The 16,110-nt window shown below is 38.8% G+C and overlaps 1 protein-coding gene across 5 annotated transcripts in view; it reads left to right on the top strand.

Annotated features, from left to right (window-relative positions):
* ASH1L (ASH1 like histone lysine methyltransferase) overlaps positions 1-16,110 on the top strand; it is a 210,024-nt gene that overhangs the window by 181,550 nt on the left and 12,364 nt on the right. For all 5 annotated transcript variants that reach the window (XM_088835856.1, XM_055403092.2, XM_055403093.2 and 2 more), the window contains 7 exons: positions 5,598-5,706; positions 6,797-6,961; positions 7,123-7,217; positions 8,866-9,023; positions 12,877-13,029; positions 15,234-15,288; positions 15,371-15,503. In XM_088835856.1, coding sequence (XP_088691982.1) covers positions 5,598-5,706; positions 6,797-6,961; positions 7,123-7,217; positions 8,866-9,023; positions 12,877-13,029; positions 15,234-15,288; positions 15,371-15,503 — 868 coding nt within the window. The remainder of the gene's footprint in view (positions 1-5,597; positions 5,707-6,796; positions 6,962-7,122; positions 7,218-8,865; positions 9,024-12,876; positions 13,030-15,233; positions 15,289-15,370; positions 15,504-16,110) is intronic.

Here is a 16,110-nt window from a genome sequence, read left to right as displayed (position 1 = left end):
GTTATACATATATAATTTTTTTCTTTTCCTTTATGGTTTATCACAGGATATCAAGTATAGTTCCCTGTGCTATATAGTTAGGACCTTGTTGCTTATTCATTCTATATATATCAGTTTGTATCTCCTAATCCCAAACTCTCAATCCAGTCCTCTTTACTCCCCTCCCCTTGGCAACTGCCAGTCTATTCTCTCTGTCCCTGATTCTGTTTCTGTTGCATAGATAGATTCATTTGTGTTATATTTTAGATTCCATATATAGGTGATATCATACGGTATTTTTCTTTCTGACTTCTTTCACTTAGTGTGATAACCTCTGGTTGCATCCATGTTGCTACAGATGGCATTATTTCACTCTTTTTAGGGCTGAATAGTATTCCATTTGTGTGTGTGTGTGTGTGTGTGTGTACACACTACATCTTCTTTATCCATTTATCTATGCGTGGACATTTAGGTTGCTTCCATGTGTTGGTTATTGTGGATAGTGGTGCTGTGAACACAGGGGTATATGTATCTTTTTGAATTATAGCTTGTATGGATGTGAGAGTTGGACTGTGAAGAAAGCTGATCACCAAAGAATTGATGCTTTTGAACTGTGGTGCTGGAGAAGACTCTTGGGAGCCCCTTGGACTGCAAGGAGATCCAACCAGTCCATTCTAAAGGAGATCAATCCTGGGTGTTCATTGGAAGGACTGATGCTAAAGCTGAAACTCCAATACTTTGGCCACCTCATGCAACGAGTTGACTCACTGGAAAAGAGTCTGATGCTAGGAGGGATTGGGGATGGGAGGAGACGGGGACGACAGAGAATGAGATGGCTGGATGGCATCACCGACTCGATGGACATGAGTTTGAGTGAACTCCAGGAGTTGGTGATGGACAGGGAGGCCTGGCATGCTGTGATTCATGGGGTCGCAAAGAGTCGGACACGACTGAGCGACTGAACTGAACTGAACTGGATATATGCCCAGGAGTGGGATTGCTTAATTATATGGTAATTCTATTTTTAGTTTTCATGGGAACCTCCATACTGTTTTCCACAATGGCTTCACCAACTTACATTCTCACCAACAGTGTAGGAAGGTTCCTTTTTCACATGGGAGAATATTTTCATATACTTGGGATAGATAAAATTATCTTAAACAGGATATAAATAGCACTAAAGATAAAAGAACTGATAAAATTAATGATTTATATTCATCCAAAGGAAACTTTTGAGTGTAAAAGCACACCATACACTGTGAAAGGGGTATTTACAGTGTGTTTATCTGACAAAGAATTTACTTCTGGATGAAATTTAGAATCTGTGAATCAGTAAGAAAAAGACAATCCAATTTTTAAAAAAGGTAATAGACATGTCAGAAGAATATAAAAGTGGTCAGTAATCAAAAGGTGCTTAATATCTTTAGTCATCAGAGAGAAATATTAATTAAGCCATATTAAAATTCAGAATGTTAACAAGGGTATAACAACATGAATGGTCTGTTGTGTTACCGCTGGTGGAACTGTAAATTGGTATGACAACTTACGAAAGATGTTTGTACCTACCAAAGCTAATAAACCATCTGGTAAACTAGCAACCCTACTCATAAGTATATCCCCAACATAAACAAGTGCTTATATTCAAAAGACAGGTGCAAAAAAATTAAAAAGACATGTACAAAAATGTCCACAGAAATTTTTTTTTAAGGCTGTGCCACACAGCTTGTGGGATCTCAGTTCCCCGACCAGAGATTAAACCTAGGCCATAGCAGTGAAAGCCCAGAATCCTAACCGCTAGGCAACTGGGGAATTCCCCAGAAATTTTTTCTTTTTAATAATAGCTAAAAACTGAATATAGTTCATTGTTTATTAGCATTGAAATAGATCGGTGAATTTTGATAAATTCATATAATGGAATACTAGACAGCAGTATACTGCTGCTGCTAAGTCACTTCAGTCGTGTCCGACTCTGTGCGACCCCATAGACAGCAGTCCACCAGGCTCCCGTCCCTGGGATTCTCCAGGCAAGAACACTGGAGTGGGTTGCCATTTCCTTCTCCAATGCATTAAGGGAAAAGTGAAAGTGAAGTCGCTCAGCCGGGTCCGGCTCTTCGCGACCCCATGGACTGCAGCCCACCAGGCTCCTCTGCCCATGGGATTCTCCAGGCGAGGGTGCTGGAGTGGGCTGCTGGTGCCTTCTCCGCACAGCAGTATCAAGGCAAACTGTGACAGAGGGCGACACTGAGCCAGAGGAGGTAGGCGTGTGGCTGCATGATGTCGTATCTTCTGTATGATTCCATCGAGCTGAAGTTTAAAGCAGGTGAAACTGTGACTCTACGGGGATACAGATTAGAATGGTGGCAATTCTTTGGGGGAGGGTACTGACTGGGAAAGAGGTTACACAAGGGTAGAGATACATAAAACTCAACAAGCTATACATTTAAAATTTTGTATTCTGTGTAAGTTATGCCTCCCCCCATGTTTTTAATATAATATATTTTACTATAGGATCAAATTTTAAATATTATGGTATGGAACAAGGGTCAGCAATCTTGGAATGTGGCTGTGTGCCAGTAAAAATTTAGAAAGACCTGGGGGGAATTTGTCTGCCTCCATAGTTTCCCAACCACTGGTATAGACTAAAATAAATGGTACCTAATCAAACTTAGAAGCTCTTGCACAGCAAAGGAAACCATAAACAAAACAAAAAGACAACCTAGGAACTGAGAGAAAATATTTGCAAATGATGCAACGAACAAGGGCTTCATTCCCAAAATATACACACAGCTCTTATAACTCAACTACAAACAAAAAAAAATCAGTTGGGCAGAAAAACTAAATAGACATAAACCCAAAGAAGATGTATAGATGACCAAGCATTTGAAAAGATGCTCAACATTGCTAATTATTGAAGAAATGCAAATCAAAATTACTTCAAGGTCAGAATGGCCATCGTTAAAAGGTCTACCACTATGAAATGCTGGAGAGAGTGTGGAGAAAAGGAACCCCTCTTATACTGTTGGTAGAAATGTAAATTGATGCAGCCACTATGAAAAACAGTATGGAGATTCTTTAATAAACTAAAAGAGTTGACATATGATCCAGCAGTCCCACTCCTGGGCATATACCTAGACAAAACACTGAATTCAAAAATTTATGCACCTTAATGTTCATAACAGCATTATTTACAGATCTGGTCCCATCACTTCATGGCAAATAGATGGGGAAACAGTGGAAACAGTGTCAGACTTTTATTTTGGGGGCTCCAAAATCACTGCGGATGCTGATTGCAGCCATGAAATTAAAAGACGCTTACTCCTTGGAAGGAAAGTTATGACCAACCTAGATAGCGTATTAAAAAGCAGAGACATTACTTTGCCAACAGAGGTCCATCTAGTCAAGGCTATGGTTTTTTCAGTGATCATGTATGGATGTGAGAGTTGAACTGTGAAGAAAGCTGATTGCCGAAGAATCGATGCTTTTGAACTGTGGTGGTGTAAGACTCTTGAGAGTCCCTTGGACTGCAAGGAGATCCAGCCAGTCCATTCTGAAGGAGATCAGTCCTGGGTGTTCATTGGAAGGACTGATGCTAAAGCTGAAACTCTAATACTTTGGCCACCTCATGCGGCGAATTGACTCACTGGAAAAGACTCTGATCCTGGGAGGGATTGGGGGCGGGAGGAGAAGGGGACGACAGAGAATGAGATGGCTGGATGGCATCACCGACTCAATGGACGTGAGTTTGAGTGAACTCCGGGAGTTGGTGATGGATGGGGAGACCTGGCATACTGTGATTCATGGGGTCGCAGAGAGTCAGACACGACTGAGCGACTGAACTGAACTGAAGACATGGAAGCCATCTAAGTGTCCATCAAGAGATGAGTGGAATTCGCAGGGTGACAGTGGAGACACAGGTACAGAGAACAGGTTTGTGGACCCAGCAGGGGAAGGAGAAGGTAGGTCGCATGGAGAAAGTGGCATGGAAATACATACACCACCATATGTAAGATAGATAGCTAGTGGGAATATGCTGTATGACTCATGGAGTTCAAACCACTGCTGTAACAACCTAGAGGTGGGATGGGGTGGGAGGGAGGTTCGAGGGAGGGGGACATATGTATACATACCTACAGCTGATTCATGTTGATGTATGGCAGAAACCAATTCAATATTGTAAAGCAATTATCCTTCAAAATAAATAATAATAATAAAATTTTTTAAAGATGAATGAATAAGGATATGTCTATATATATGCTATATATTTGTGTGTATGTGTGTGTACACTACTCTGACATAAAAAAGAATGAAATAATGCCATTTGCAGCAACATGGATGGACTTACAGATTATAATACTAAGTGAAGTAAGTCAGAGAAAGAAAAAGATACCGCATGATATCACCTATATGTGTAATCTGGGCTTCCCTGATGGCTTAGATGGTAAAGAATCTGCCTGCAGTGCAGGAGACTGGGTTTGATCCCTGGGTCAGGAAGATCCCCTAGTGAAGGGAATGGCAACCCACTCTAGTATTCTTGTCTGGAGAACTCCATGGACAGAGGAACCTGGCAGGTTACAGTCCATGGAGTCACAGAGTCAGACACTACTGAGCGACTTACACCTTCACTTTTGTATGTGGCATCTAAAATGTACAAATGAACTTATTTATGAAACAGAAACAGACCCGCAGGCATAGAGAATCTTACAATTTTCAAAGGGGATAGGGATGGGGAAGGATAAGATAGGATTTAAGGATTTTCAGTTATAAACTACTATATATAAAATGGATAAACAGGGCTTCCCTGATGGCTCACTGGTGAAGAATCTGCCCGCCAATGTAGGAGGTACAGGTTTCATCTCTGATTCAGGAAGATCCCAGTTGCCATGGAGCAGCTAAGCCTGAGAGACACAACTGCTGAAGCCCACACACTCTAGAGCCTTGCTCCACAATAAGATAATGCCACCGCAATGAGAAGCCCTTGCACCATAACCCCTGCTCACCACAACTAGAAAAAACCTGTGCAGCAACAAAGACCCAGCAGAGCCAGAAATAATTAAATAAACAATAAAATCCTACTGTATAGTACAGGGAATTATATTCCATATCCTGTGATAAACTATAATGGAAAAGAATATGAGAAAAAACACTTAGTAAATGTTAGCTAAAATTATATGTTACTCTATAAAGCATCTAGAACAGCACATGACACCTTGTTAATAAAGTAGGTAAAATAGAACAAAAGAGACACTTGCGTACAGGTTAGAAAGGTGGAAGATCAGTAGAAACTAGAAGATTTTTATGGGTAATCCATAGGAAATAATTGTAATTAGTAAGTAAGCTAATGCCCTGTGTTAAAAGGACTTCGAATACCAAGCAAGAAAAGTTTGACCTTTGACAGCAGAAAGCATGTTTTCCAGAAAACTGATTTAGAACTATTAATCTGTCAGTATTATACAGACTGGAAAGAAGAAAAGAGAGATTAAAGATGGAGTGACTGGCCAGGAAACTTGAATGATTGGATACAAAAACAGGCAAATTTGAAATCAGTATACCACCCTTTCTGGTTCTCAGGCATGGTATTATGAAATCTCTGCCTTTAACTCTTGTCCCTTTCTCTATAGGTCTGTTAATGGAGTGTACCGGATTGGACTATATGCTCTTAAAGATATGCCAGCTGGTACTGAACTCACTTATGATTACAACTTTCATTCCTTCAATGTTGAAAAACAGGTAAGAATGATAAATCCAAGAGGGAGTTTTAACTTTATAATAGTACTCTATATAACATGAGCTAACATGAGCCTTTGGTGAACATTACTGATTTGTAGCCACTAAGAAATGGCATCTGGTCCCATCACTTCATGGGAAATAGATGGAAAGACAGTGGAAACAGTGTCAGACTTTATTTTTGGGGGGCTCCAAAATCACTGCGGATGCTGATTGCAGCCATGAAATTAAAAGACGCTTACTCCTTGAAAGGAAAGTTATGACCAACCTAGATAGTATATTAAAAAGCAGAGACATTACTTTGCCAACAAAGGTCCGTCTAGTCAAGGCTATGGTCTTTCCAGTTGTCATGTATGGATGTGAGAGTTGAACTGTGAAGAAAGCTGATCGCCGAAGAATTGATGCTTTTGAACTGTGGTGCTGGAGAAGACTCTTTGAGAGTCCCTTGGACTGCAAGGAGATCCAACCAGTCCATTCTAAAGGAGATCAATCCTGGGTGTTCGTTGGAAGGATTGATCCAATACTTTGGCCACCTCATGCGACGAGTTGACTCACTGGAAAAGACTCTGATGCTAGGAGGGATTAGGGGCATGAGGACACGGGGTCGACAGAGAATGAGATGGCTGGATGGCATCACCGACTCGATGGACATGAGCTTGAGTGAACTCCGGGAGTTGGTGATGGACAGGGAGGCCTGGCCTGCTGTGATTCATGGGGTCGCAAAGAGTCGGACACGACTGAGCAACTGAACTGAACTGAAGAAATACATTGGAAATGATTCACTTTTTGTTCCACTTATCTAGGATTCATATGCCACAGTTTTTCTTTCAGAACTCTGTAGAGGAGACTGTTCAATTATTTTTTGTCTCCAGTCAGTTCTTAATTTTTCTCGTGAAGTTTTTCCAAAATTTAATCTTTCCTTTCTACTACAGTGGAAACCATTTATATTTATTTTACTCACAATGAGTTATGTTCCTCTGTATGAAAATTTCTTGATTCAAACTTATTATTAGGTGTCCAGATACTCAGGCATTCTGTTTAAACTTTTAGATTAGACTTCAGACTAAAAGCGTCATTCTCTTTCCCTTCAAAGCAACTGTGTAAGTGCGGCTTTGAGAAATGTCGAGGAATCATCGGGGGCAAGAGTCAACGCATGAATGGACTCACCAACAACAAAAGTAGCCAACCAATGACCACACATAAAAAGTCTGGACGGTCAAAAGAGAAAAGAAAGTCTAAGCACAAGCTGAAGAAAAGGGTAAATAATAATATCATGGTTTTCTCCAAATATCTGCATATAGGCAATTACTGAAATAAGGGATGTACTGGAGGGTGGCATCTTCAGAGTGGTTTTCATATTCTTTGAGGTGATTTATGATTTATCTTGTTTTTCTTGCAATCTAATCCATCTGTTTTTAGAGAGGCCATCTCTCTGAGGAACCCAGTGAAAACATCAACACTCCAACAAGGTTGACCCCTCAATTACAGATGAAGCCAATGTCCAATCGGGAGAGGTAAAAAGAAAATTTTCTTATCTGCGCTCTTTAAATTATGTGACTTGCTTGACAGTTTAAAAATTATTAAACATGTATATAGTTGAGACATTTGTTTTTTGCAGGAAAACTTTAAACAAGCATTCAAAGGTGACTTAGGTGGAGGAAGGAACTAATTTCTAACTGAAATTTAACTTTCTATTAAAATGTGACTAGGCCAAAGAAAAAAATATATGTGTGTGTGTATAGTAGTTGCAGTTGCTATGAGTTTGTCACCAATATTTACACTTTCATATCATGTTATAGGCGTTACAGATATCTCAAAATATCATTCACACTCATCTCTACCTTAAAATTACTGTGGTTATGAAACCCACTACTAGATCTTATCATGTGTTAAAAATTAATGTTCATTTCTATATCACAACTTCAGGGTTTTTGTTTAATATTCTGCAAACTGTATCTCAGTTTATTCAGTTTGCTTTTAATCCTGTATATTAAAAGTTACTTAAAATTTTAAATACTTTCAGTTAACATTGTTGAGAGGAGGATTACAGGTGCTTCACCAGACTGCCAAAGGAATGCATGGCACAGAAGAGAATAAGAATCCCTGTTTTGTTGATAAATTAGCAGAGCAAAAAAAGGATCTTCAGTAGTCATCTTTGCTTTTCCCTGTATTGAGATATTTGTCCGTGTCTGAAGTAAGAGAAATAAATATGTATGTCCTAATTTTCAAATTGTCTTGGGACATTTCCTGCATCTTCCCTAACTATGTATTCCAGTATCTTAGCAAGTTCATCCTTATCTGTAACTTTACTATAATTTTAGCCCCTTTCATCCTATTTCACTTTGAATCATACAAATTTTACATTTCAGTAAAAGAGAGAAGTCCAGTGGTCTCTTCTTTGGCTACATAGCAGCTTAAGGAGCTTTTTAAAACTCCTTATGCCCACGCCACACTTCACACCACTTACATCAGAATTTTCAGAAGTGGAACCCAGGTATCAGTAGTTTGTACAACTCCCCAAGTGATCTCAATGTGCAGCTAAAGTCAGGAACTATAAAATTAGTCTAACCTCCCTTTACCAAGGCCCATAGTTTGAGACTTAAGGTTCCGTCTGTTTACATGTGTGTTAGAGTTAAAATCAAATTACGGGATCATCAAAATTGTGTAGGGTTAATCAAGATGCATATAACTCATAAAAGTTTAGAGATCCATGCAGTAGCACTGTACCTAACATGGTTTGCCCAGTGCATATCCTTCTTAAATATCTTTACCTACATCTGACAGTCCAGTTCTCCTTGTTACAGCTGACTCTAAGCCTGTACTTCATCTTGGCAAATTCCTTTAGAATTCTATAAATACTGCATAAAGCTGTACCTTGAAGTCAACGTGCTTCAGTTGCCAAAATTGTTGCAGCTTTTTGGTGGTATTGGTCTGATATTTGTAAATAATAGAGAAATGTTTTGTGCTACGTGAAAAAAATCAAGATGCAAAACTGAATAATGTTTCTCCATGTGTAGTTCTCTTTAAAATAGCTGATTTCACTGATAAGTATTCATTTATATCATCATACCAGTAGCTTACATAGAGTAAACATGTAGTTAACATGTAGTTAATGTTCATTGGATGGATGAATAAAGGAACTCCTTTCTTCCTTCCTTATAGAAACTTTGTATTAAAGCATCATGTGTTCCTGGTCCGAAACTGGGAGAAGATTCGGCAGAAACAGGAGGAAGTAAAGCACACCAGTGATAATATTCATTCAGCATCATTATATACCCGTTGGAATGGCATCTGCCGAGATGATGGGAACATCAAGTCTGGTAAGGACCAGGAGACGTTCTTGTTAGTTTACAGGTATATCAGTCCAGCATAACCTATCCATCCCAGCACTTAACTCCTTTGTCTCTGCTCTAAGGAATAGGAAGAAACCCCCTTCCACCAGCCTTCCAGACATCACTTACAGTCTTATAATTACTAGATGTAGTGGATCCTTTTGTTTAGGATCCTTTCCTACCTAGAAAATAACTTGCAGACAGGATAAACAGTGATGCCAAATGCAGGAGAAAATGACATTAGTGTTAATTTCAATACTTTGTTTTCCTCCACAATCAGATCAGCATTATACAGAGATGTTCAGATTTTCTTTTTCTGACTTTCATGAGTGAATAATGTACCAGTACTCCAGAGTTCAGATCTGGTATCCAGAACAGACCTTAAGCAGAAAATTTTACATATCCAAGCATCCTTTATAACTGAAAATTAAGTATTAAAAGCTCGTGCTTTTTTTTTTTTTCCACTCCACCCTTCAGCTTGAGGGATCTTAGTTCCCCAACTGAACAGGGATCAAACCTCATGCCTTCCTCAGTGAAAGCACAGAGCCCCAACCACTGGACCACAAGGGAATTCCCCTCATACTGTTCATTTACTCTTTCTTTCCCTCAAAAAGAAGCAAGGAATTGCCTGGTGGTCCAGTGGTTAGGACTTGGTGCCTTCACTGCCAGGGCCCAGGTTTAATCCAGGTTCAGAGAACTAAGATCCTGCAAGCAGCACAAGATACCAGGGGAAAAAAAGTAGAAGCAGTCTGCATGGTGTATAAGGCAACATGTTGAGTAGGGACTAGATCGATTTAGAAATTTTCCCAAAATCTTATATCTTCTCAGTGATTTGATTGGCATAAATTCTGTGAACTTACTTTCCAGTTAGTTCAAGTCTTCTGAAGATAACAGCAATTATTTCCTGAGTATTTATTATAGGTCAGGCACTGAGCTAAAACATATTAAAGAGTTATTTCATTTAATCTACACAGCTTACCTCTTGAGAGAAGTACAGACATTGTGCTTACTTTACTGCACTTTGCAGATACGGTTTTCTACAAATTAAAAGTTTTGTGGCAACTCAGTTTGGAGCAGTCTACAGTCCCATTTTTCCAAGAGCATTCTGTCACTTTGTATCCTCACAATATTTCACATTTTTAAAATATTTGTTATAGTGATTTGTGATTATTGATGTTACTATTGTAATGCTTTGGTGGCACCTCAAACCGTGAACTTAATAAATGTTGTGTGTGTTCTGACTGCTCCGGCTGGCTAGCCTTTCTCTACTACCCTCCACCCAACCACACCCCATCTTCTGGCTCTCTCCCTATCTTTGGGCTTCCCTAACACCTAAGATAACAATAGTATTGAAATTAGGCCAACTCATAACCCTGCAGTGGGCCCTAAGTGTTCAAGTGAAAGGAAGAGTTGCACGTCTCTCACTCTAAATCAAAAGCTAGAAATTAAAAAAAAAAAAGCTGGAAATGATTAAGCTTATGAAGAACACATGCCTAAGCCAAGACATGCTAAAAGCTAGGTCTCTCGCACCAAACAGTTAGCCAAGTTGTAAATACAAAGGAAAAAGTCTTGAAGGAAATTAAAAGTGCCACTCCAGTGAACACACAAATGGTAAGAAAGTTAAACTGCCCTATTTTGGGTTTTTTGTTGTTGTTGTTTTGGTTTTTTCTTTTTAATTTTTTATTGAAGGATAATTGCTTTACAGAATGTTGTGCTCTGTTGTTGATATGGAGAAAGTTTGGTCTGGATAGAAAGTCAAACCAGCCACTACATCCTCTTAAGCCAAAGCCTAATCCAGAACTGTCTTCAGTTCTGTGAAAGCCTAGAGATGTGACAAAGCTGCAGAAGAAAAGACTGAAGCTAGCAGAGGTTAGTTCATGAGATTTAAGGAAAACTCGAAAACTCTCTATAACATCAAAGTACAAGGTGAAGCAGCCAGTTCTGATGTAGAAGCTACAGAAAGTTATCCAGAAGATATGGCTAAGATCATTAACGAAGGTGGCTACACTAAACAACAGATTTTCTGTGTAGATGAAATAGCCTAATACTGAAAGATGCCATCTACTTTGCCTTTGCTGTTTTAAAGAAATGAAATGAAAGTTGTTTAGTCGTGTCCAACTCTTTGCAACCCCATGTACTATAGTCTGTGGAATTCCCTAGACCAGAATACTGGAGTGGCTAGCCTTTCCCTTCTCCAGGGGATCTCTTCCCAACCCAGGGATCAAACCAAGGTCTCCCACATTGCAGGTGGATTCATTACCAGCTGAGCCACAACAGAATCTAGACGATAGCACATCTGTTACAGAGTGGTTTACTGAATATTTTAAGCCCTCAGTTGAGACCTACTACTCAAGAAAAATTATTTCCTTTCAAAATACCACTGCTCATTGACAATGTACCTGATCACTGAAGAGCTCTGATGGAGGTGTGCAATGAGATAAATACTGTTTTCATGCCTACTAGTGCAACATCCACTCTGCAACCTGTGGATTGAGCAGTAATTTCCATATTCAAGTTTTATCATCTAAGAAATACATTTCATAAGGCTACAGCTGCACAGATACTGATGGATCTGGGCAAAGGAAACTGAAAACCTGGAAAAGATTCTGGAGCCCATTAAGAACATTCATGGTTCACAGGAGAAGGTCAAAATATCAACATTAATAGGAGTTTAGAAGTCATGTCCAAACCTCATGGATGATTTTGAGGGGATCAAGGCTTCAGTGTAGGAAGTAAATTGCAGATGTGGTAGAAACAGCAAAAGAACTAGAATTAGAAGGGGGCCTGAGGGTGTGACTGAACTGCTACAATATTGTGGTAAAATTTTCCTGGATGAGGAGTTCCTTCTTATGGATGAGCAAAGAAAGTGACTTCTTGAGATGGAATCTACTCCTGGTGAAGATGCTGTGAAGATATTGCTGAAATGGCACAAAGGATTTAGAATATTACATAAACTTAGTTACTAAGGCAGGGACAGCAACAGGGTTTGAAAAGGTTGACTCCAATTTTGAAGTAAGTTCTATGGATAAAATGTTATCAAAGAGCATTGCATGAAGAAAAAAGAGTATCGTATGCTGCAGAGAAATCATTTATAAAAGAGTCAAAGATATGGCAAACTGCATTGCTGTCTTGTCTTCAGAAATTGCCTCAGCCACCCCATCCTTCAGTAGCCACCACCCTGATCAGTCAGAAGCTATCAATATCAAGTCAAGAACCTCCACCAGCAAAAAGATTATAACTTGCTGAAGACTCAGATAATGTTTAGCATTTTTTGGCAATAAAGTATTTTTTAATTAAGGTATATATGTTGGTTTTTTAGACATAATGCTATTGCACACTTACTAGACTACAGTGTAAAGATTTTTTTTCACATGCATTGGGAAACCAAAATCTCTGTGTGACTCTCTTTTTTGCAACATTCACATTGTTATAGTGTTCTGTAACCAAATCTGCAGTATCTCTGAAGTGCCTGTACTACCACTATTCGCATTTTATAGTTGAGAAGCTAAGACACAGAGTTTAAGTATCTTTCGCCAAATCAGACAGTTAGTAGTGAGACCAGAATTCAGAAGCAGACACACATATCTGAAACCCAGACTTGGAACTACTATACTCTGTTGCATCTGGCCATTAGTAAGGTCCCTCTAAATTGTAGGATTTGTCTCTCTAGTAAACCCAGTGTTTTCTTATTTTTTTTAAGGAGGAAAGAAAGAACTCCATAACCACTAATCTGCTTAGTCACTTCAAGGAAAATAGAGAAAATAGCAGAAATCCATTACAGAAGAGAAAGCCACATAGAGCTCCTCGTTTCCTGAAACTAATTTCTACTGTGTCCTTCCAGATGTCTTCATGACCCAGTTCTCTGCCCTGCAGACTGCTCGATCTGTTCGAACAAGACGGTTGGCAGCAGCAGAGGAAAACATTGAAGTAGCTCGGGCAGCTCGCCTAGCCCAGATCTTCAAAGAGATCTGTGATGGCATAATCTCTTATAAAGGTACCCCAAATTCTTTCTCCTTAGCTTTTTTAAAAAATTATATCACTTTCTTCACCTGAGATATCCAAGACCAGGAATGCGTAACAATTTAGGACTGTGATTTTAGGTGGTTTGCTTAGTTCTTCCTTTGTCAGAGTATAGAATTATAGGACTAATTACAGTCTTCAGGGATTGTTGTCTCTGAATCCTTGACTGTTTAGGTTAATTTTTTGTATTTATTGGAATGTTATCATAGTTAAGCACTATATTTAAAAATCACATATTTTAGCTGTAGGATAGAAGTAGGTCTTTGTCTTGAATATAATTTTCCTGAATGAGACAGTGAATTAGCAATTTAAGAAAAAGGTATTAAAAGTGTATGACATCAGTGGTTCTTATCTGTCAATCAGATGATTGACAGATGTCTTTGAGAATAAAGTTGTGGACTCTTACCCCTGAAAAATATTATATACCTAATTTTGCATGTATTTTGGAAGGAAAAGGATATAAAGTTACAAGTAAATTACTTCTGAAGCATTTTCATGAAAACATTTACTCCACTCTTTTCCTTTTCTAAAATACATCTCTTGGATTTGTGTTAGGGGTGAGGGTGGAGAAGGGGAGAGTTTTTCAATTTAGGTCCGTAGTTTGGTAATGCACATGACTTTTTCTAACCATGAAATTAGTAGATACTTAAAATGAGAAATTTTAACAAATAATTGCTGCTTTTGCCTTCAACTTTTTTCTTTTTTTTTATAATTGACGTATAATTGATGTACAATATTATGTAAGTTACAGATATACAGTATAGAGATTCATAATTTTTAGAGGTTATACTCCATTTATAGTTATAGAATATTGGCTATATTCTTGTGTTGTACAATATATCCTTGTTGCTTACTTTATGCGTAATATTTTGTATGTCTTAATCTGCTACCCCTATATTATCCCTCCCCCATTCCCTCTCCCTACTGGTAATCACTAATTTGTTCTCTGTATCTCAGACTCTTTTGTTGTTGTCGTTAAAATCAGCCATCAACTTTTGCTTCCTTCCTTTCCCTGAATTCTGAGGAATTTGGTTTTCTTTCTCTTTTCTTTCTCTACTATTTATCTTCATATTTTAGTGGTTTTTTGCCATTTGTTAACCTCAGCATAGAGGAAAGGGCAGACCAACCTATCCTAATATGTAAAGTTTTGTGACACCTGTTCCCTTTACACTCCCTAAAGATCACACTCTGTTCTCAACCAGTCCTATCTGATCTAATATGAAATTGCAGTAGATGTGTCTGTATGTCATTATATTCTAGGCCTGAAACAATAGGCTTTTTCTCTCTGTATAGTGAGTTATTAGAAAGTAAGAGAGCAAGTGAGAAGCAGCCCTACAACATGAATTTTATTTTTGTAATACAGACCAACTGTTGCAAGAAGATGGATTCCAGAAAATGTTTACGGTACTGAATTATTCATTATCTGGAATCAAGTTGAATCCAAACCAGCAGAGTACTATTAACTGTGGGCAGTTAGTAAGAACTAGAAAATATTTTTTGAATGTAGTTGAGTAGGAATTTGCCTTAAGCATACTAGCTGCTACATTAAGTTCCCATATCTCATTTTTATTAGAAAGTTCTCATTACCCAGCTAATGCTGTTTTACATTTCAAGTATATATATATATACATACACACACACACACATACTTCCCTCGTGGCTCAGATGGTAAAGCGTCTGCCTACAATGCAGGAGACCCGGGTTCGATCTCTGGGTTGGGAAGATCCTCTGGAGAAGGAAATGGCAACCCACTCCAGTGTTCTTGCCTGGAAAATCCCATGGATGGAGGAGTGTGGTAGGCTACAGTCCATGGGGTCGCAAAGAGTTGGACACGACTGAGCGACTTCACTTGGTCTTGGTCTTAACTCTAAATTGATCTTGTAATAAAATCAAATTCCTTCACCTAAAAGGCCCCTACCTGCCTCTTATACACACAGACACACTGTATATTTCATATTTCAGGTAATCCTGAATGCATCTTCTGATATCTGCCTTTAATTACCCACATTTCTGAAAAGTCATTTCATTTTTCACTGATCTCAAAAGAAAAAAAAAAGAACTTGGATTTTTTTTTTTTCCCTAACTTTAAATTTTGGGGATTCTACTTTTTCATTTAGGAGTTAATACTTGCCTCCCTGTAGAGTTAGTGCATCTACTAAACCTTGCATTTTTTTGCAGATTCTTCCCGACAATCACTGGCAGCACCACTTTTGAACCTACCCCCAAAGAAAAAGTAAGTTCACATATGTGGGAATCATCTGAGTTTTAGAAAAGTCCTAAGTGTACCAGATTGACACCCTGGCTTTATGTTCCAGGAATGCTGATTATTATGAGAAGATCTCTGATCCCCTAGATCTTTCCACCATAGAGAAGCAGATCCTCATTGGTTATTATAAGACAGTGGAGGCTTTTGATGCTGACATGCTCAAGGTCTTTCGGAATGCGGAGGTATTTTTCACTGACTTCAAACACAGATTTAAGAAGTTTGTTCTGAAGAGATCTATTGTAGAAATTTAAGATTTTTACCTTCTTCTCCTAGCATCCTTCATATTTCTGATTAAGAAAGGCAGCAATTTTTATTGAGTACTCTTAGGGTAAATTCTGCTTACTTGAAGTGCCTTGCTGTGTGCCTGCTAAGTCACTTCAGTCTTGTCTGACTCTTTGCAACCCCATGGACTGTGGCCCACCAGGCTCCTCTGTTCATGGGGTTGCATAGTCATGTTCTCTATGCAAGAATACTAGAGTGGGTTGCCATAGGGTTATAGTTTTCTAAATATTGGAGATATAATAAATGGAGATAATAATACGACTAGAATGAAAGGTTAAATCATACTCCCAAAACAATTTTTATAAAAACTTAGTTTCGTATTGTCGGAGAAGGTAATGGCAACTGAGCGACTTCACTTTCACACATTGGAGAAGGAAATGGCAACCCACTCCAGTGTTCTTGCCTGGAGAATCCCAGGGACAGGGGAGCCTGGTGGGCTTCCGTCTATGGGGTCGCACAGAGTCGGACACAACTGAAGTGACTTAGCAGTTTCGATTGAACCTTTAC

The sequence above is a fragment of the Moschus berezovskii genome, chromosome 4 (genome assembly GCF_049115385.1).
Source record: "Moschus berezovskii isolate FMDL1 chromosome 4, NW_MosBer_1.0, whole genome shotgun sequence".
In the NCBI taxonomy this organism is placed as follows: Eukaryota; Metazoa; Chordata; class Mammalia; order Artiodactyla; family Moschidae; genus Moschus; species Moschus berezovskii.
Note: the sequence above shows the minus strand (reverse complement) of the source record. Positions and strands in the feature narration are given on the sequence as shown.